This window comes from Hyperoodon ampullatus (assembly GCF_949752795.1).
Source record: "Hyperoodon ampullatus genome assembly, chromosome: 6".
In the NCBI taxonomy this organism is placed as follows: domain Eukaryota; kingdom Metazoa; phylum Chordata; class Mammalia; order Artiodactyla; family Ziphiidae; genus Hyperoodon; species Hyperoodon ampullatus.
This window is the reverse complement of record NC_136919.1, coordinates 4,128,521-4,151,067: the sequence shown is the minus strand read 5'-3', so window position 1 is coordinate 4,151,067 and position 22,547 is coordinate 4,128,521. Positions and strand designations below refer to the sequence as shown.

The 22,547-nt window shown below is 50.5% G+C and overlaps 1 protein-coding gene across 1 annotated transcript in view; it reads right to left on the bottom strand.

Moving 5' to 3' along the window:
• Window positions 1-3,844: 3,844 nt before the first annotated feature.
• AK8 (adenylate kinase 8) overlaps window positions 3,845-22,547 on the bottom strand; it is a 132,160-nt gene continuing 113,457 nt past the window's right edge. The window contains exons 12-13 of the mRNA XM_079706415.1: window positions 5,306-5,386; window positions 3,845-4,137 (exon numbers count right to left, since the gene is read on the bottom strand). Of these exons, the coding sequence (XP_079562541.1) occupies window positions 3,900-4,137; window positions 5,306-5,386 (319 nt within the window). The 3' untranslated portion in view covers window positions 3,845-3,899. The remainder of the gene's footprint in view (window positions 4,138-5,305; window positions 5,387-22,547) is intronic.

Here is a 22,547-nt window from a genome sequence, read left to right as displayed (position 1 = left end):
GCGCACACGTGTCTGCTTCTCTCTCGGTTCCTCCACACAAACGTGCACGGCTCTCCTACGCACAGGCCAGACAGACCCCGACATCCTCTCCTTCCTCCAAGCCGCAAGGAGAGTGACCAGCTGCCCTCAGTTCTCTTTTCAAGTTCCTGGGAGAGAGGAGCGGATTGGCCAGCTCAGAGTACAGGTGTAACCCTGGTCTCAGCAGCAGCAGTCAGGTGTAGGTCCCGCAGGAGAAACACCTGTGGAGGCTGCAGGGTGGGGACAGGCAGACACCCGAAAGGAGCCTCTGTACCATCTGGATTTCCCCCTGGTGGAGAGCAGGGAAGGGACGGGGCCGAACAAACACAGACGTGAGCCAGGGTGTCGGCTGGGAAAAGAGTCTGTGGTGACAACATGATGAAAAGAGGCTGGAAATGAACGAGGGAGCTGCTTTCATGATGACAGCATCAACGATTGTTCTACAAGTTACCTTAATCAGACCTCAGTGGTTAACTTCAAGCACAGCAGCTGATCTGGAAATTAACACATTTGCCCTCCAGCCACAGACTCTGCGTCTCCTGGGCCAGAAAGCCCCCAGCCCGTATCACTGCGGCTGGAACCGGATGCTAATACACTCCAGCCAGGCCTCCCAATGAGGCCGCGACCTGGAGCTGAGGGCTCCAATTAGAAGAGCCTAATTTGTCCCGGCAGCCTGCGAGCCCGGAGCGGGGAAGCTTTGCTATGCAAAGCAGCGGGAGGGGCTGTGCGTCGCGGGGGTGCGATGAATACCATTTGCTCGTCGTTTCCGGGGGAGCTGTCTACAGAGCGGGAGCGTGTTGGGCCAACCCGGCGGCGCGGCAGGGCCACCGCACTCCCGAAGGGCGCGCCCGGGACCGCGCGCCGGAGCACATCTCAATGAGGCCCGCGTCGTCCCCGCGTCCTGGGCGGCGCGGAGCCCAACCAAGGCCCCGCCGCGGGGCCCAACCAAGGCCCCGCCGCGGGGCCCAACCAAGGCCCCGCCGCGGGGCCCAACCAAGGCCCCGCCGCGGGGCCCAACCAAGGCCCCGCCGCGGGGCATCCAGGATGCCAGGGGCTTCGGGATGCCGGGACGCAGCGGGGACGAGCTCCTCCGGGGTAAAGGCAGGGCCCTTGGCAACCCCGACGGCGACAGAGGGAGAAGCAGGTGCTGCGCCGGTCATCATGTGGAGTTCTGGGACCAGCGAGTGACTCAGGTCCCGACCCCTGTTGCCACTTACCACGCACAGCCTTTCACAAGTTATTTGACTCCTCTGAGCCCCAGTTTCCTCATCTAGGGATAAAAACAGCACTGACCTCAAGGGGAGCTGTGAGAATGTGATTGAGAAGGACTGCGTTTATTGAGCATGTACTATGTGCCCTATTTTCAGCCTTGGTGTATGTATTCATCACTTCATCCCACAATACGAGCTTAGTATTGCCTAGGAGGCAGTGACTACTTGTTCTCATTTTACAAGGATCCAGAGGGGTGAAGCAACTTGCCCAAGGTCACACAGCAGCATGGGGACCTACACGCTTGGCGGGGACATCACTTGCCTCACAGAGGGGGCACAGAGCTGGCACAGCTGCTCTAACGGGGTGGGGCAGGTGGAGGGTGAGGAGGGGTAAAGGTGTGGGCAGTCCAGAGAGGGGGTCGCCCACAAAGTAAGCCTTGCTGTGTGAACTCAGTAAATGAGCGTTGGATGATGTCCTTGGCTAAAGATCTACATCCAAACGGTATTTCACTGAGTAAAGTGAGACCACATTCTCTGGTACCCGGAATGACACGCAGAGGGGTAGGCAGGCCTGTGTTGGCCACCTCCCTGCTTTTGTCTCCTGCAATCAGGGGCTGCCGGGTACAAGTGGGCAGAGTTTCATCACAGCACCCTGGCCCTGTGGTCTGTACCTGGGACTTCTCCCGGGGCCTGAGGAGCCTTAATGGGCATGAGCCCATTGTCAGGGGACTTTCAGGGTAGTTGCTGTTTTCCCTGTAGGGGTTGGGGGGGAAGTGGGGCCTGGGCAGGGGAGGCCCTGATGGAGTTTCAGGAGGTGGCACCCGGTGCCTGCGTAGGGTGAGGAGAGAGAGAGTCGGGCGGCTGAGCCACGAGGCAGGGGGAGGTGCAGAGGCCAGGATGCTGCCTCTGGAGAGAGGGCCCAGCCCCGGGGGGTGCTAGGGCAGGCCCAGGGCCCAGTCTGAGGTGACGGGGCAGAGGCAGGAGGGCAGGCCCGGAGGCCTGGCTCCAAGGACCCCAGCTGCCGGCTGGCACGTCACTGGCTACTGTGGCCAGCGCCAGGGTCAGACCTTTGCTGGAGGAACTCTGGGCTGCTCCAGGCTGGAAGGGGCTTTAGCCATTAGGCCTGGAGTCCCTGAGCTGCCCAGATCCCAGAGGCTGGAGTCTTGGGCCCAGGCTGGCCTGGCCTGCTGAGGCCCGCAGGCAGAGAGCACCAGAACAGTGGGTTAAGGTGTGCCATGGATCCTGGTGACCTCAGGCAAGTCACTTACCCTCTGCGGCTTTAGTGTCCTGTCGATGGAGGGAATCACCCAAGTATCTTTCTAATGAGGTAAAAAAAAATAACTGGGTGCGGGGAGGGGGCTCATGAAAGAGGATCAAGAGCTCTGTCAGCCTAAGATGTCACTGTCCTGTCCCTCCAGGGTCTCCTCCTGGTGCTGTGGGCTCTGGGGGACCCAGAGGGGCTATTTCAGTGGGAGGTGAAGGCAGGCCTTCCGAGGGGCTACAGCAAGTCTCAAGAAACAGCTAAGTGTGTCTAGAGCTGCCCTGACATGGCAACCACTCACCACATGTGGCCATTTACATTTTTTTCTTTTATATAAACTTATTTATTTTATTTATTTATTTTTGGCTGCGTCAGGTCTTCGTTGCAGTGAGCGGGCTTCTCACTGCAGTGGCTTCTCTTGTTGCGGAGCACGGGCTCTAGGCGTGCGGGCTCAGTAGTTGTGGCTCGTAGGCTCTAGAGCACAGGCTCAGTAGTTGTGGTGCGAGGGCTTAGTAGCTCTGTGGCATGTGGGAATCTTCCCAGACCAGGGCTCGAACCCGTGTCCCCTGCATTGGCAGGCAGATTCTTAATCACTGAGCCACCAGGGAAGTCCCTACATTTTTTTTTTAAGCAAATTTATTTTTCCCACAGATCAATTTCAATTACCAAGGAAATATTTAATTTTTTTTTTTTTTGGCCGCACCGCTTGGCATGTGGGAACTTAGTTCCCCAGGCAGGGCTCGAACCCAGGCCCCCTGGATTGGAAGCGCGGAGTCTTAACCACTGGACCACCAGGGAAGTCCCCATTTACATTTAAATCAGTGAAAATTAAGGACAATTTTTTCTGACAATTTTAAAAACGTCTTCTCAGTTGCAGTGGCCATGTTCCCTGGGCTCGGCAGCCACCTGCAGCTCGTGCCGTGTTGGATGGTCAGAGAGCATGCCCCTCATTCCAGAGAGTTCTACCGGACAGGCTGCTGTAGAGACAGCAGCTTTGGTAAAACTGCATTTACTGAGAGCATAGCATGTGCCAGGCTCTGTGCTGAGCGCTTTACCAGCATCATCCCGTTTAGTCCCAAAGCAACTCCGTGAGGCAGGGACTGTTATTACCCCAGTTTAGTTGTGAGAAACGAGGGGCTCCGAGGATCGGGTGACAATCCCAGGGTGCACCGCACATTGATGCTGGAGCCACACCGCATCCCAGGTCTGACCTGGTCCGCAGCGCTCTACTTGACTGCTTTCCTGGACTTTGCCTGTCCTGTGCCCCCAGACCCCCAGACGAGGCCACCTTCCGGCCACCTCACCTTCAGGACACAGGAGACTGCACTCAGCACTCTTTATTGGCTTGGCTGAGTTTCCAGAAGGTCGGGGGAGAAGGATTAACTTTGTTTCCCTCTGCTCTTAACCCATCAGGGAACTTTCTTGGGCAGGGGATTAACAATCCCACTCTCTATGTATTCAAAGACCGTGTACGGGTCCTGGTCCCCGTTGACGGTGATGGCCTGCCCGTAGAACTCATGCAGCTCAGCGGAATTCCTGTAGAACAGCTCCATTCTGAGCCTGACCTGCTCTTCAGAATCCTTTGGGCTCTGCAGGAGACGGGCCTGGATTTCCATGGTCGCAGGTGGCTTGTAGATGAGGTGGGACCTGCGAGAGGAAGGGAAGCAGGTGACCCCTGGCCCAGCTCAGAGGACAGGGCAGAAAGGGGCCCTCTGTCCTGCTGCCGAGCAAGCGGGTCACATCACCACCGCCACCAAACATTCACTCTGCACCAGCTGTGTGCACACCCTCAGCCGGGCCCGGGAGCCGCAGAGAGACCCAAGCATAGGCCCTGCCCAGAACAGAAGAATGCAGATCAATAATAGGACGGAATAGAGTAATATACCGAGGGCCAGATCCCTTTCTTTCTTTCATTCCCTTCCTTTCTTTCTTCTCTTCTTCATTCCAAACGATATTTATCAGCTGCTATGTATGCCTGGCACACATTTGCTATTGACAATGCAGTGGCAGGCAAGACAGTTGCCTCTGGCCTTATGGAGCTCACAGTCCAATGGGGGATGGGATATTATAACACCAAGTGTGAGCAGAGATGCCAGGAAGGGCCACCGTCACTGCTGGAGAGACCCCAGGGGCATGGCAGCGTGAAGGTCATTGTACTTGACACAGGTCAGTGAAAAGACGTCCCCCAGCAGCAAGGCGACAGATCAGACCTACAGTTCAGGACAATCCTGGCATTTCCGTCGTGCCTCTCCTCACTCCCTACTGAGAAACGTGGTCTGGTGACCAAGAAACAGGGCCTGGATTACTGGGAAGATGGAAGCGTCTACCTCTTTGCAATCGCAGAGACAATAAATTGTATTTCAACACCAATGCAGTGATTGTACTTGGTCCGATGCAGAATAAAACTCAGGATTTACCCCCGTAGCTGTGGGAGGGCTCAAAGGTGAACTGGTTCCCGAGGGGACGCGTCTGTACAGCAACCACATCTGGGACGTACTGTGGTGGTGACAGTAGAGGCCTGGAGCGCCATTTCACACGCTGGGCTCAGAGCCGAGCCGGCAAACATTTCAACAACTGCTGTAGAGCCCCGGACATTGATTTTCTTGCTGCTCTTCCAGGAAAAGAGGGTCGACAGAAAGCGCGGAGGAGCTAGCTGGGGGAACCCCCTTTCTAGAGTCTTCTATCAGTCGTCACTGGCGTCATCCCTGGAGCAGCCCCGCCCTGGCATCGGTCGGCTACATGGGGAGAGGGGTCCCTGGTGGGGCGTGGCCCCTGGAGCCCTCGGAGGGCTGCCCACTGGGAGGCTGGCACAAACCTTTCTCCTGTGACAGGGTCGGTTCTTCTCAGAGTCAGCCGCTCAATGATGGAATCGAATGGCACATTCAGGAAAAACACCCTACGAGGAAGAACAAGGACCATGGTCAGCTGGAGGGAACCGCAGCCTGGACTCGTCTGAGACCAGGGTGGGCATCAGCCCCCGAGAGTGGGTGGAGCCTCAGTGGCCATCACTCAGGGCTCAGGGTATCAGGCTCTTGGACGGTCACCAGGGAAAGATGCAGGCGTGGCCTCCCTGCCGTGGAAGCTCTCCGCACCCTGATTCAGGGACGGCGCCCAGCGCCCCTCACTCTCGGGGGTTGGGGGGACCCTGGGGGGACTCTTCACTCAGGTGAACTTCGGGGAGCAGACGCCCCATCCTTGTGGCAGGACGGTGTGTTCTCTGGAGTCACACAGACTTGGGTTAGAATCTCACCTCCACCATGGACCTGCTGGGTGACCTTGGGCCACGAACACAACCTCTCTCAGACTCAGTTTCCTCACCAGCAAAATGGGTCCAGTGATAGTTGCTGGTGTTGAAGATGTAAGGAAAAGAAGCAGGTGACAAGCTTAGTGCAGGGCTTATGCGTCCTGGGCGCTCAGACACGGCAGCCAGTGTAGTGATTGAATCACGTTTCTTACTGGAGTCCCTTCCCGAGGGTCCAGGCTCCCTGGCTGCCTGCGCCCCCCCTTAGACAGGCAGGGCTGCTGGTCCTCAGCTTCCTCACTTCCTCTTTCACAGAGAAGTCCTGGACCCAAGGGAGCAGGACCCTCAAAATCAATAGTCCCAGCAGAAAAGACACAGCCCTCACTTCTGATAACTCAGGACTCCCACTGGGCCTGCCTGAGAAGCCATCTCCTGAACCCCTAGTTCAAATGGTTTAATGCCCTCCCTCTTTGGCGGTGGAAGTCTTTCTTTCTTTCTTTTTCCTTTTTAATTTTTATTGGAGTCTAGTTGATTTACAGTGTTGTGTTACTTTCTGCTGTACAGCAAAGTGAATCAGTTATACATATATCTATTCTTTTTTAGATTCTTTTCCCATATAGGTCATTACAGAGTACTGAGAAGAGTTCCCTGTGCTATACGGTAGGTCCTTGTTGATTATTTGTTTTATACAGAGTAGTGTGTACATGTCAATCCCAATCTCCCAATTTGTGCCTCCCCTCCTTTTCCTGCTGGTAACCATAAGTTTGTTTCCTACATCTGTAACTCTTTCTGTTTTATAAATAAGTTCATTTGGGGGGCTTCCCTGGTGGCGCAGTGGTTGAGAATCTGCCTGCTAATGCAGGGGACACGGGTTCGAGCCCTGGTCTGGGAGGATCCCACATGCCACGGAGCAACTAGGCCCGTGAGCCACAACTACTGAGCCTGCGCGTCTGGAACCTGTGCTCCACAACAAGAGAGGCCATGATAGTGAGAGGCCCGTGCACCGCGATGAAGAGTGGCCCCCGCTTGCCACAACTAGAGAAAGCCCTTACACAGAAACGAAGACCCAACACAGCAAAAATAAATAAATTAAAAATAATAATAATAATAAGTTCATTTGTACCATTTTTTTTAGATTCCACATACAAGAGATACAATATGATATCTGTCCTTGGGAAGCCTTTCTTTATATAAAACCTGAGGAGAGAGGTTCTCAATCAGGGCTGATTTTGCCCTGAGAAGCTAGTTGGCCATGTTTGTGGCTGTCACGACAGGGGGCGGGGGGAGTGCTACTGGCCTCTAGTGGGTGGAGGCCAGGGGTACTGCTCACATCTCACTCTGTGTAGGACACGCCCCACCACAAAGCATCATGGCCCCGTGTCAGTCGGGAGGCAGATGGAACCGGTGGGAGGTGCCACTGCTCTGGCTGGGGTCTGGCTGGGGTCCGGCTGGGGGAAGTGGGTCGGGGTGAAGGACCAAGTGTTCTGGTTCGTCCCCACAGATCTAATCCAGGGCCTGTATTCTGGCGTCAAGCCATCTCAGTTTGTTTTTAAAAAAATAAGTTCTGGAATATTCTATGGCTCACTTACTGTTTATTCATTCCTTTAATTAATTCATGCCTATGTTTACTGAGTGCCTGCTGTGTGCCAGGCTCTGCAGTGAGGCCCTGTGTTTACCAGCCCATCGTATGGGACTGAGACAGGACATTTAACAGAGTTGTCATCTCAGACATCAGCATCCCGTGACTGATGCCACTTCCACTGGGGACAACATCCGTGACAGCAGTAGCGGTGACAGCCTCACTGTGCACCCAACACCTTGTTCATGTCACTTCCGAGTAAGTAAATTCAGGCGAAAAGCACCTCTAAGTGTGAGAAAAACGTACTCAGCAATTTCCCGCCTTCACAATTGGGTAGGAGTCTTTTTAGGGTGGATCCTCTTTCTCCTCCTAAGTTAGTGAACAAGAAGCCTTCACTGGCATCCCAGGAATTCACCAGATGTGTTGATCAGGTCGCCAAGAGGCCAAGCTTTAGTGGGTCCAGTGGCACATTGGTCCCCATGGGCCCTGGACCAGCCTCTTGGGCCCAGGTGCCACCCCTAGGGCCAGAGCAATGACCAGCCCCCAGCCAGTGTCCTGACACCCGGGAAGCACTCAGGAAAGGAAGGAATATGTGAACAGGTGGTACACCATTCTAGTGCTCTATTTATATACTCTCTCTGCCTCCTGGCTGACTTTCCTCCATCCCAGCCAAAAAACTCAACCAACTGGTAGAGTTGAGAATGATGCTAAATTCCAGGGTTGGAAGGGATCAGCGTTTCCCTAATTCCCAGGGACCAGGTGCATCAGAATCCCCTTGGGAGACTGTGACTCTGCTGGATGCCAACAGCCTGGCCCAGAAATGCTGATTCAGCAGACATTGGAGGGCGCCCAGTATTCCCCCCTCCCCACCACCCAGTGCCTGGAACCCGCTGCCTTGGAGAACACCTGGGCCAGGCACTCTTGCAGGTCCTGTGACCCCTGGAAATTACACACAAACTATGGAGTACCTGTGATGTTTGGGAGGGGGATAGATCCATGTTTCATGACAGATTCTCAAAAGGGTCCTGTTTCTTAAAAAGGGCTAGGGGTCACTGGTCTGAGTTTCACGGGGCAATGAAGGATGTGGCCACGGCCGATGTGAGGAGGTGGCAGAGCTGGGCTGCCTCAGATGCCACACTGTGTCCTCACACTCACTGCTTCCTGGCGATTTTCCTGAGCCCCTCTGGGGAGCCACCCCGATGCCCACTTATCCCTGTGACTTGTTTGGAGTTATCTCATCCCCAGGCTGTGGGGCTGGGCATGAGGGAGGCCCAGGTGTGGCCAATTTGAGTGCCAGCTCCTCCTGGCCACAGAAGTTGGGTCAGGGTGCAGACTGATCCAAGCCAGGCCAATGAGAGGCTGGCCCCAAGGCTTGCCAGAGAGAAAGGAGCTTCACTTTTTCTGGGGCTGCTAAGCTGTTGGCACAGGAGCCTGGGCTTGCCTGGGGCCTGCACCCAGAGACAGCCTACCTGAGAATAAAACCCACCCCGAGAGAGCAGAGAGATGGTGAGAGACACTGTTTGGGGCCCTGGATCAAGCTGTACCTGAAGCTGACACCCCTCAATGTTTCCCTGACATGAATACATAAATCTCTTTTGCATAAACCAGTTTGAGCTGGGTTTCCTGCAATTGTTATCCAAAGGCCAGCTACTACTTCTAGTCTCTCCACACCTGCTTCTGGAAAATGCGTGAATTTAAAAAAAAAAGAGTGAAACGTGAGCCAAATGCTCTCCTTCAAGACCAGCGTCTCCTGGGCTTCCCTGGTGGCGCAGTGGTTAAGAATCCACCTGCCAATTCAGGGGACATAGGTTCAAGCCCTGGGCCGGGAAGATCCCACATGCCGTGGAGCAACTAAGCCCGTGAGCCACAACTACTGAGCCTGCGCTCTAGAGCCTGTGAGCCACAACTACTGAAGCCCGCACGCCTACAGCCCGTGCTCCGCAACAAGAGAGGCCACAGCAATGAGAAGCCCTCGCTGGCCGCAACTAGAGAAAGCCGGTGCGGAGCAATGAAGACCCAACGTAGCCAAAAATTTTAAAAAAGACGACCGTCTCCCACTGACTTTCTTCTCGTTCTCTCTTTTTGCCCACACTGTTTGCTGAGGTTCACTTCTGCCCAGTTGCCAAGAAGCCCCTCGCTGGTAGCTGATGAAAGCTGCAGCCTCCCCTCCACGAAGTGAGCACAGCCTGGGGTGTGGGCGGGAGCCATGAAAATCCACCTCTTCCCCGGCACGCATTCTCGACAATGATCTCCATTCCCCACGTGCCTCAAAATAACAGCCACCAAATAAAACATGCGAGATCAGGAGCGTCTGAACACGGGGAGCACAGATGTTTCAATGTGCTTTCATCTCTTACACTCCAAACATGCCTGCCCCACCTCGCACCCCCAGAACTTGAGAGGCCCAACAGCAGCACCAAAACGTGGCTGTCACCGCAGCTGGCGGCTGACGGTGCCGCTCCGGATGCCGACGCCAGTAGAAAGGGAGCCAGTTTGGAAATCCATGATAATGGATGCTGCTTCATAAACAAAGGAGCCCCCACTGAAAGATTTTTAACCCAGCATATCAAGATCGCTTGTCGTCATTCAAGGGAATGGCTTGTGAAAGGCTGGCGAGATCAGACGCGCAAGGACACCAAATTGGTACTTGAAACACGTCGCTGGGAAAAGCCTCGCTGGGGAGGAGCTGTGCTTCCATGCTGGAAGCTTCTGATTAGCCAGGCTCATGGCGACCTGGTGCCACAGCCAGGTGGCGGGGAGAGCGGGGAGCCCACTCAGCTCTCCTGCCCTGTGCGTGCCCCACCTGCTGGTTTTGGGTATCATGCTACTCATGTACAATAACAGCCAGGAAAGACAGAATGTGAAAGCAAAGAATACTCAAAGCAGGGCGCACCAGGCAGAGACACCCCTGGTATATGTGCTTGGGGTCACCAGGGCAGGCAGCTACGCCTGCCTTGGGGTTTGCAGAATTTCAGGCTGGTGGCTGCCTCAGGAGGGAGCTGGAAGGTACCTCTAATCCCTCGCTACTCAAAGTGGGGTCCCTGGACCAGCAGCATCAGTACCAGCTAGGGACTTAAGCCCCACTGAATCAGAGTCTGCGTTTTAAGAAGACCTAGAGTGATGCATATGTACATCGAGGTTGGAGGAGGGCCACTCTGATCCTGTGTTTCCCAGATTTGTCTAATGTTGAGGATTATCCGGAGGGTTTATCTAAAACACAGATTCCAACCTGCAACTAACACAGTATTGTAAATGACCTATTCTTCAAAAAATAATTATTAAAAAACAAAACAAAACAAAACATTCCAGGCAGCCCTCCCGGAGCTACCAAGCCAAAACCTCCAGGGGAGGGGTTGGGAGACCTGTATTTGTAAGTCAGCACCTCAGGTGATTCTCATGCTCAGGCAGGTATGGGAAGCATGGCTGTTATCCCAAGTCTCACCTTGGCCAAACCTTGGAACCAGAAGGGGAGCTTGGAGAATACTGAGGCCTGGGCCCCACCCCTAGGGATTCTGCTATAATTGGCCCAAGGTGAGGCCTGGGAGTGGAGATTTTTAAACGCTCCCCAAGTGATTGTTGTATGCAGCCAACTTCGAGAACCACTGCTCTGATTCAATCGCTCAGTGTACAAGATGGGGAAACTGAGTCCCAGAGAGGAGAGGGCTCACACTCTGTCACCCAGGGCACTGATGACAGACAGTGAATGACAGCTGGGATCTCCTGACCCACCCCCATTATGACCCCTCTGATCATACTGCCTGGGGCTCTGTCTCGGGAGCAAAGGAAGCCTTCCTCCTCAAAGGCCTTGAAGCCTACCCCCTGCTCCAGAGCTAAACTCACTGGGGACAGAGGGATAGAATTTTCTCTGGACCCATGGATAGATTTGATCAATTGAGAGATATGACATATAAGAACTGGCTTTAAATAAATATGATGTCCAGTGCTGTCCAGAGGCAGGGGTCTGCCCTTATTAGCCTCTTGATCTCAACCAATAAGTCTCTACTCTGTGCAAAACTCCATACAAAGCACCATGATGTAACTACAGTGAGATACCACTTCACACACATCAGGATGGTTATTATCAAAAAAACAGCAAAGGGACTTCCCTGGGTGGTCCAGTGGTTAAGACACCGTGCTCCCGAGGCAGGGGGCCTGGGTTCGATCCCTGGTCAGGGAACTAGATCCTGCACGTGGCAATGAAGGTCCCGTGTGCCGCAAACTAAGACCCGGCGCAGCCAAATAAATAAATAAATAAATATTTTTAAAAACAGCAAATAACAAGTGTTGGCTGGTGAGATTGTGGAAAAAGTGGAACACTTGTGCATTGCTAGTGGGAATGTAAAATGGTGCAACAAGTGATCCAGCTATTCCACCTCTGATATATACCCAAAATAAGGAAAAGCAGAAATTGGAACAGATATTTGCACACCCAAGTTCACGGCAGCATTATTCACAACAGCCAAAAGGCAGAAATAACCCAAATGTCCATCAATAGATGACTGGATAAACAAAATGTGACATATACTCACAATGGAATATCATTCAGCCTTAAAAAGGAATGAAATCCTGACACCTGCTACAACATGGATGAACCTTGAAGACATTACACTAAGTGAAATAATCAGACACAAAAGGACAAATATTGTATGATGGCACTTATATGAGGTATCTAGATTAGTCAAATTCATAAAGACAGAAAGTAGAATGGTGGGGGAATTTCCTGATGGTCCAGTGGTTAGGACTCAGTGCTTTCACTGCAGAGGACCCAGGTATGATCCCTGGTGAGGAAACTAAGATCCCGCAAAGCCAAGCAGCTTGGCCAAAAAAAAAAAAAAAAAAAAAAAAAAAAAACAATGATGGGAGCCAGGGGCTGGGGGAAAGGGGAAATTTGGAGTTGTTGTTTAGTGGAGATCGAGTTTCAGTTTGGGAAGATGGAAAAGTGCTGGAGGTGGATGGTGGTGATGGTTGCACAAGGAGAATGTACATAGTACCACTGAACTGTACACTTAAAGATAGTTAAAATAGGGGACTCCCCTGATGGTTCAGTGGTTAAGACTCCAGGCTTCCACTGCAGGGGGGCATGGGTTCGATTCCTGGTCGGGGAACTAAGAGTTCACATGCCATATGGCATGGCCAAAAAAAAAAAAAAAAAAAGGTTAAAATATTAAATTTTATGTTATGAATATTTTACCACAATAAAAAATAAGCACAACGGTGTGGTTAATAGACATTATGATGAAGGGAGGAGGAGGGGTGGATTTCTAGCCTTGAATAAATTTACAATTTAATGAGGTTCTTAATATACATATGTATACAAATAAATGGATGGACCAAAAAATATGAACCATATAATAGTACTAATTCTACACTAATTATAAGGCCAATGCTATACCTACTAAGAAAATAGAAAAGGAAAGAATAGAACTTAATTTATTAGGCTGCCTTTCCCTCATACCAAAAACCAGACAAAGACACTACAAGAAAACTATAGACCAATATCCCTCATGAATACAGATGCAAAAATACTCAATAAAATATTAGCAAATTGAACCCAGCAATACATAAAAAGAATAATACATTACAATAAATGGGGTTTAGCCTAGTAATGAAAATCTGGTTTGATATTTGAAAATCAATCGATATAACCATATTAGACTAAAGAAGAAAACGATATAATCATCTCAATAGATGTAGGAAAGCATTTAACACAATTTTATATCAATTCCTGATAAATATTCTAAGCAAACTAGAAATAGAAGGTAACTTCCTCCTCAGTCTAATAAAAGGTATTTACCAAAAAACTACAGCTAACATCAAGACTGAATGCTTTCCCCTTAAGATTGGGAACACAGCAAGGACGTCCATTTTCACAACTCCTATTCAACATCTTACTGGAAGTCCTGGATAGTGCAATATATCAAGAAAAGGAAATAGCAAGCATACAAATGGAAAGGGAAGAAATAAAATTGTGTTATTTGCAGATGACATGATCATCTAATTCAAAGCCACAAAGGATCATCAAAAAGGTCACTATGACTAATAAATAGGTTTAGTGAATTCACAGACTACAAAATCAATAAACAAAATATAAACCAACTTTTCAAGACACTAGCGATAAACAACTGGAAATGGAAATTTTTAAGTACCATTTACTATAATATAAAAATGAAATACTTAGATATAAAGCTAACAAAATATGTATAAGATCTGTCTGATGAAAATTACAAAACACTGGTGAAAGAAATCAAAGACTTAAATACCTATGGGGAGCTATACCATGTTCATGGACTCAGAGACTCAATAGTGTTGAAATGTCAATCCTACTAGATCTGCAGATTCAATGCAATTCTAATCAAAATTACAAGGAGGTGTTTTGAAGATTCCACACAAGTTAATTCTCAAATTTATATGGAGCGTTTTTCTGGAAAAGAATTAGAATCACTAAAACACGTTGAAAAAGCAGAACAAACTGATTTCGAGGCTTACTACAAAGCCACAGTAGTCAAGACAGTATGAGTGTTAGTGAAAGGCTAGACACAATGGATTAAAGAGTCTGGAAGTTGACTCATACAAATATGACCAATTACGTTTCAACAAAGGTACCAACACAATTCAATGGAGAAAGATGTTTTTTTCACCCAGTGTTGCTAGAATAATTAGACGTCCATATGCAAATAATGATAATAATAATAATAATCTTGACCCATACCTCACACCATACACAAACTTTAAATCAAAATGGATCGTGGACCTAAATATAAACCTGAAACAGTTAAACTTCTGGAAGAAAATCTCTGTGACTTTGGGTTAAAGAGTTCCTACATATGACACCAAAATCATGACACATAGATTTTTAAATTGATAAATTAGATTTCATTAGAAATCTAAACATTAAAAACTTCTGCTCTTCAGAAGCCCTTAAGAAAATGAAAGAGATGCCATAGACTGGGAGAAAATATCTATGAAATCTATATCTGATAAAGGATTTGCATCCAGACTACGTACAAATGTGAATTACATGCACAACTAATGACATGAAGGAGAACGCACAAATAGATCCCTTAGTACCTTGTGTTTCCAAATTTGATATTCAAATTGGGAAAGTCTGGTCCAGGAAAACAGTTTCCTAAAAAAGGCTCAAACGACTCCTCCTTCCCCAGTTCTTTCAAAGCCCGGAAGGAAGGCAGCGGCACTATCCACGCTTTAAACCAAGACTCAGCCTCTGCCACGCGGAGCCCTTTTTCGGGGCTGGAGCGTAGGCAGCAGTGGCTCTCAAGCTTTGATATAATCAAGGGGTCTTCTCTCAAGGGGAACTTTGCAATGACTGCCACTGAAGCAAGGAAACAAAGAGAAAGGAGAGCCACCAAGAAAAAAGGCAAAGTGACACTGTACAGTAGAATGGTCTGCTCACCTTTAAAACGTGTGCCCCTGACACATCAGAGAGGTGAGGCAACATCAAAGCTGTTGCAAAATAGTCCTCATATGACTACAACAAGTGGGGCCATTGGATAGCACAAAGCAGGAGTAACCACTGTTATAGACGCATCAGGACAAGGCCTCCGCCTAGTCCAAGGGCAGGGAGAGGCCGCATCGTGTCTAGAGGTGACTGCATTTGGGGACGGCAGTGAGGGATGGGCAAGCTGCTAGAGGACTCTAATGGGAATGAAAGATGAGCGGAGCTGAGGATGGCAGGACTTGGGAGAGAGTGGTTAGAGGGAACAAGTGAATTATACACAGACTATCAAAAAAAACAAAAATAAGAACTGGGTCAGCTGCAGAAGGATCCACACCTCTGAGTACACTGCGGGAGGGGCTGTCTGAGGACAAGGGCTGGGCTGCCTTGTCTGTGCTGCAACCTTCGTGCAGCGAATGAGTGCATTAGCACGTGAGGGAACCAGCTGTGATGCCGTGGAAGGCCCTATTCCATCTCACAGGGGCGCCCCGTCAGCTCTCTGGGATCGGCCCCCGGGTCCACCCAGCCACAGGTGCAGGCTGATTCCGGTCACAGAATGCGATGCTGGACACCGGAAAAGGCCCTGGCCAGAGTTTTAAAGTTTTTACTATGTATCTTTTTTACTCTGACGAGTACAACTTGAAAACAAAAGGCCAAACGTCTCAACCTCATTTTAAACCCCTGCGCAGCATGCCTCCTGCCCTCAGGTAGCCGCTGCAGGGTCCCCTCCCTGCCCGCTCCCCACTCCTTAAGAAAACAAGGCTCCCACTGCCCATTTCTTGTTTAAAACTGCGCATAATTGATAGTGGCAAATCTACACTGCCCATGTCTAAAATCTCTCCACGGGCAGGAAGCACAGTCTCCACGACTGTCATTAACTGGGAAATTAACGAGCACGCCTGGCGGTTCAGCACGCGCTGTGCAAAGTGCAGCAGTCCGGTGTAAGGAAAATGACCCCAGGTTCAAATTCCTGCATAATCGGTCTCCATCTGAGAGTCCTTGAAAAATTTCTGCCTCCATCACCACTGGGAAGAAAGAGAATAATTCCTCTGCACATGGCCACCCAGACACTTCCTAGACGATCATGAAATGCACATCATTGGAAGTCAGAAAGTTCTGCAAACTTTTCCCAAAGAGAAAGGCAGATGAGCTTAAGGCAAAAAAATGACAGTGGACACGTGGAAAGCAAGCCAGAGCTACACTCCAGGACTAGCCAGTCTCTGCCAACTCGGGGCACCAGCTACACCAGTGGCTCTCAGACTGGACGTGTGTGGACACAGGAGGACTCTAAAAATTCTGGCTTTCCCCGGGTCCAGGCAGGCCCGGTGTCCAAACTCTGGCAACACTGCCCTCTCCCCGCATTTCTCGTGCCCACACAAGATCAGCAAGTCAGCCCTCAGTGCAGGGCAATCACCTGGGCGGGGCCAAAACAGCTCTCAGGGGCCACTGGGCACCTACACTCATCACTGCCTTTCCCTTGTTCGTCCTTCAGCTCCGTGTCTGTGTTTGAGGGGGCCTGGCTCACCACCCAGCTGGTCTTCTTCTGTGTGAGAAGTTCCTGTGTGTTCCTGGAAACGTGTCTTCCCTGTGAACCGGCCAGAAGCCACACTGCGCCTTCTCTCTTGCGCTCAGAGCACCTGCAGCCACACCAGCACCTGCCTGCCTTGGGGTCCCCCCTGACAGTGGGAACACTGATCAACGCTGGTCAACCGTGAAGCCTGCCGGTGTGGACACCAGTTCAGTCCCGAAAGGACGACTGGGCTGGTGAACATTTTGTCAGTGCCCCGTGGTCTGGCCGACACGTGGATGCTCCATCGGATCCCCCCCTTCAAGAAAGAATTTGTGTCTCATCTGTTAAGGGGCAGGGTCAGCTGACAGCCTCCAGCTGTAAATATCTTCCAGGGACTTGAACCCTATGTTTTTTTTTTTTTTTAAACATAGTTACTGAGATAGAATTCACCCCCCTAAAAGTAAACAATGCAGTTCTTTTTAGTGTATTTACAGCGTGTGCAACCGTCAACGCAATATAAGTTTGGGAGATTCTCATCACCCACAAAGGAAACCCTGTACCCATGAGAAGGCTCTCCCCACCCCCCAGCTCCCAGCCCCTGGCAACTGCTAGTCTGCTTTCTGTCTCTGTGGATTTGCTTCATCTGAACACTTCATACAAATGGAATCATACAATGCATGGCCCTCCAAGTCTCCGTTTAGGAAAATTAAGAAAAAAAAAAGAGGACCTCACAAGGTCATTTTAAAAGTTAAACCTAATAATGCATATAAAATGCTTAATGCATAATAACAACCTAGAATATCCATGAGGCCCTACGTGCCGGGCATCCTTCCTTTAGCCTAATGTTTGAAGGTTCATCCCCATTGTAGCATGTATCAGAATTTCATTCCCTTTTATGGCCAAATGGTGTCCCAGGGTATGGATAGACCAGATTTTGTTTATTCATGCACCAACTGATGGACCTTTTAACCCAAGCTTTTGAGCAAGGTCACATTCTTCTGGGGTGGCCCTTGGCCAGTGAATGAGCACGGACGGGTACCAGGGCCTGGCCACGTCTGCCCCACACAGCCCTCCCTCAGGAGGTCCCTGCTGGGCTGGTGGAGTCTGGGTCAGCCTGCCTCCTGATCCCACGGCTCCCCCTACCCCAACCTGCTTCATCCCTTTTCCTGGCTCAGCTCTTACCTGCTCACAAAGCCTTTCCCACCCCATGACTGTCTCAGCCTCTGCTTCCAGGAGAACCCAACCTGTGACATGTGCCCTGAAAGGCACCAGGAGCCTTAAAGTATTCGGTCCCATTTATGTGAACACAACTTCCTGTTTGCATGCCCATCCTCCACCAGGCTATCAGCTGCGAGGCAGGGACCAGTGCGTTCGTGTGGCAGTGGAGAAAAGGGGACTGGCTTGGACATGGGTTCTGAGGTCAGAAAGACCTGGGTTCAAATTCCAGCACCACCTTCCGGCCCACTGTGGCACCAGCCACTTTACCCTCCAAGTCTCCATATACGAGGAATAAAAAAAAAAAAGTACCTTGCAAAGTTATTTTAAGGATTAAATATGATAATCCATACAAATTGCTTAGTGTGTGATGATAAGACAGAATATCTATGGGGCCTACATGGTAGGCAGTCTTCTAAGACTTGACCTACCTAAGGTCATAACTCCTCATCGTGACCTTACAAGGGGATTATTATTATGTCCATTACAGCATGTGAGAAAACTGAGGGACAGAGAGGTTCAACCTGCCAAAGTGCCCCAGCTAGAAAGTGGCCATGACGGTTAATTTTGTATGTCAACTTGAATGGGCCATAGGGTACCCAGATATTTGGACAAATATTATTCTGGGTGTATCTGTGAGAGTATTTTTGGATGACATTAACATTTAAATTAGTGGAATACAGAAGAAATTAATACAATATTTTAAATCAACTGTACTTCAATAAAATAAATTTTAAAAATTAATTAGTGGAATGAATGAAGCAGATTGCCCTCCCTAATGTGGGTGGGCCTCATCCAATCAGTTGAAGGTCTAAATAGAACAAAAAGGCTGACTCTCTCCCCAGTAAGAGAGAATTCCTCCTGTCTGCATGCTTTTGAATTGGGACATTGGCTTTCTCCTACCTTCAGATCTAGTGGGGTGGAGGTGGGATCGACAAACTCATGTACGCCATCCTCAAGGCTCACTGGACCCCACTTCAGCCTTCCTGCCTTTTGGCTCTTCCTGGGGCTCCTGCTTTCGGACTCACCCCACAGATCTTGCAGCTTGTCAGTTTCCATAATCACATGAGCCAATTCCTTACGATGAATCTTTCTCTCTATATATAATACACATCCATTGATTCTATTTCTCTGGAGAACTTTGCCTAACACAGTGGTGGAGCCAGGATGCAAACGCAGGCAGCCGGCTCCAGTGTCCGTGCAGCTGAGCACAGCACACCATCATGAATCTGCTGAAAGATGAAGGAAGGAAAGAAGGAGGGAGGGAGGGGGGAGGGAGGAAGGAAGGGGAGACGGAGGGAGGTCTTGGCGTCCACTGCTCAGCGCAAACCCCGAACCTCAAATCCCAAACGTGTGGCTCAGCTTTAGCTCTCTGGGCTGAGCTGCAGAGTCAGCTGGAGTCAGAGCCACCTTCCTCTACTTTAAGCAGATCAACTGGAAGGGCTGTGGGGCAGGAGATGGGCAGATGCTCTGCCAAGGGGGCCTCCACCATGTGCCTTCCTCTCAGCCGCCCTGCTACCGGGCGCACGTCCCAGGCACTGCTCCAGGAGCAGGAATTTGCTTCAGGGACCAGAGAGCAGGGTGAGCAAGACCTGGACCCTTGGACCGCCTGGGAAACAAGTGCACTCACCTTGTTGCCGGTCCCCGGAAAAGGGAAGCCGAGGCGGGGTGGGGAGGTGAATTAATTTCGAGGTTTCCTTTCCCAGAGCCAGTCTCCCTCAGTGACAAATGGCACATGAAGGCCTGCCCTGGTGAAGAGTTACATAAGCGTGTCCCGGCCACCATCAGAATCTCCACTCTTGACTTTTCCACTCTCTATTTTTTTTAATAAGGTGCTGCAGAGAAGCTTTTGCTTTAACCCTTTCCACAGCTGGAGATTTCCTCCATGAATCTCTCGAGCGAAAAGCATTTTACTTCTTGGCTTCAATTTTTAACCCTTTGCCGCTTATTAATCTCCACCATCACCATCATCACCGTCATTGCAAACCTTTCTATACTCACTACGTGCCAGGCACCTGCACTAATAAGCATATTACACATGTGTGTTGTCCCATGTAATCCAAGTAAGGTCCTGTGATCCTGCCCATCTCAAGGGTGAAAAAACTCAGGCTCCCAAGAGGTTAAGTGGTGCCTCCAGGCTGGGCTCCAGGTCCAGCTGACTCTAGGTCGCTCTTTCACTACCTTCCTCCATGTAAAATAACATCACTTGTTCCCTGCAGCTGTTAAAACATCCCTGAAGTCTCTGGTGAGAATCAGAAAATGGGAAAGGGACCGACCCTGAAGCAATTTAGGAGGGGAGTAACTGGGGTGAGATCCACACTCTCCATGCACCCCGACCTCAAGGTTCACTGAACCCCACCTCAGGCTCCTTCAGGCCAAAGTCACCACCTCATCTGGGTCCTCCATCACCGGACGGACGGCTCCCCAGACGCTGGGACTCCCTCCTCAGTTTGTCTCCCTGGGGACGCCGTGCACAGCTGCCGCTCAGGGTTAAAGATAAATAATGTGGATTCCAAAAGATCCTTCATCCCCAGCCGCAGCTGTCTTGCCTAAGGATTCCACCACTGTGTTTGTTAAACCCACACTTTAATTACTCTAAAATTATGTTAAAACCTTGCATAAATATTGCAGTGGCATCTTCCGAAGAATTTCATTACAGCAAGTTGGGCTGCTGCCAGAGCTTCGGTTAAAAAGTAAGAGGAGAACAGACGCATGCAGAAAAGATATTGTTTTCAAGATAAAAAGGCAGGGAGGTCATCCTTTGTCAGATCACCCAGGTGTCAAAGAGAAACAGACTCTCCCATTTCACAGACTGAAGGGGGAAAATGCCCTTCGGCCCTCCCACCTAATAGGTTTTACTTCTCGAAAAGCCTAAATCTGATGAAATATTCATAACCAGTGGTATTAATTGAGGGGGAAAAGTCCATCAAGAGAACCCCAATATGTTTACAGTGTCCCCAGGAAACTGGGGAAATTCACAATCAAGTGTGTAAATGTTCTAAAAAAGGGTCCTGAATATTTTATGAATATTTGTCATAAAACAGAAATAATAACCACTGTGCAGAGCTATTAGAATTAATATTTATGTTGCCCGCCATGAAATATTCATGGGGACAGAGAAAGGGGGGCCGTAAGACAAGAATTAATTTACACTGGGCTCGGTTTACCCGCTGGCTTGATGTTTAAAGACGGTTGACAAGCCTCCGGATGAATCCGCCAGTCACTTCCCGCAGCAGCCGGTGGAGTGGAGGGGGCGCGGATGGGTCCGGGCTGCTGACAGCTCACAGATTGAGTTTCTGACAGCCCTTAAAAAACCTAAACGGCCCCCCACCTTTTTTTCCTTCTTCCATTGCCCAAGGCGCTCTGTTCTGCCACCGTGCATCCGAGCTCCCCTTCCATCTGCTGAAATTAACGAATTAATGAGCGCGACCCGCTTTACAGTGGGGCCCTATGAATGTTTACAGGCGATTAAATTATAATGCGGGGCGGCTGTATAATTCATGAACCAATTAAAGGAAGTGTTAGTTGATTTGATGGGATGAGGACGTACAAAATGCATTTAACTAATGGGGAGCCACGGGCCGCGAGGGCCGGCTCCCTCTCTCTCGGATTACGCGGCTAATTGCCGCACTTTATGGGGCTGTCACTGATAGCCATGCATATTTCATTGTTCTCAAATACTTCAATTGTGTGCGTCCGTGTCGCGGCTGTAATATGGAGAAGCCCGGCCAAACTTGGCTGTAGTTACAGCGGCCGGGCTGCGGCCGAGGCTGGAAACCCGAGCTGGGGCATCGGGTGTCTCCCGCCATTAGGTGATTAAAAGGGCTCAGCGTAGGATCGCCTTTGGTTTTACTGACAATTCCGATGCTGGCTTCAGGACAGTGGCCACACCGGGGCCCTGACCCCCTTTTCTGTGGGGGAGGGGGGAGGGGAAGTCCACAGCCGCTGTACTGTTCCCAGCACGCCCACGTCTAGAGTTCAAGGGTCCCTTGGGTCACCCAGAGGGCCCAGTGTCCCCCAGGGCAGTTCACCAGGGACGCATCCTGAGCTAAGGGTTTCCTCCAGGCCCGACTTTGTCCGTCGGCACAAGGTAGCTGCTCAGGATTTCATTATTCGCAGTTAGGGGCAAACTTGGACCCATCGTGAAGCTCTACCATCAGCACACTGCCGTGTGCTTGGAAGGAAATCTCAGAGAAGAGCAAGACTATCCTGATGCTCCGGAAGAGAGAACTCGAGTCCACGGTTCTGGGCCTGGAGGGCAGGGAGAACGCGGCCCAGCGGGGTGCCTGGTTCTGAGAGACGCCACCTTCATGCCAACCATCCCGGTTCACTCTTCGAGGCCTGGGCGAGCGCCCCCCAATGCACCCCAGACCATCAGAGCCCTGCCTCAAGGGTCTGCTGCTCTCAGTAGCCTGGCCAACTGGCCGGCCTCTGAAATGGCTCCGCTCTCTCCCCTGGCTTCTGAGTCTGGATTTCACGGGAGCTAAACACACGTGCGCACATGACACACACACACCCCTAAAATAAATGATTTTAAAACCCTGGGGTTCATATCTTCAACCCCCCCGGTTGGATGCCTGAGAAAGAATTTCTTTTGCTTCCACTTTTGGCACCCAGAGCTGGGAGGAGAGACTGGCCAGCGGCCAGAAGCTGCATTCTCAGATCAATGCTCACACGCTTTCTCCACATCCACACTCAAGAGCTTTGTGACCCTGGGCAAGCCTCAGGCTCTCTGGTTCCATGATGCGGATGGGGATGGGGATGAAGAGACTCGGCCACATGCTTAGGGTTGGGTCCGGCAAGTAATAACAGCCCACGTTATTTCAGCCGATATTATTATCGTGTGATATTAGAGATTCTAACTTATGCACGTAGGGAGGCTAATCTCACCACTTTTCTCCTCCGCAATGCACATCGTGGTCAGGGTCGGCCTCCACCCCCCAGTTGCACATGAATGCTCTGCTGTCCAATGAAGTGACTGCTGGTCTATCAGAAGGCCCAAGGAGTCAGCAGATCCTCGTCCTACAAGCACGGGGTGTCTCTTTGACTAGATCCAGGT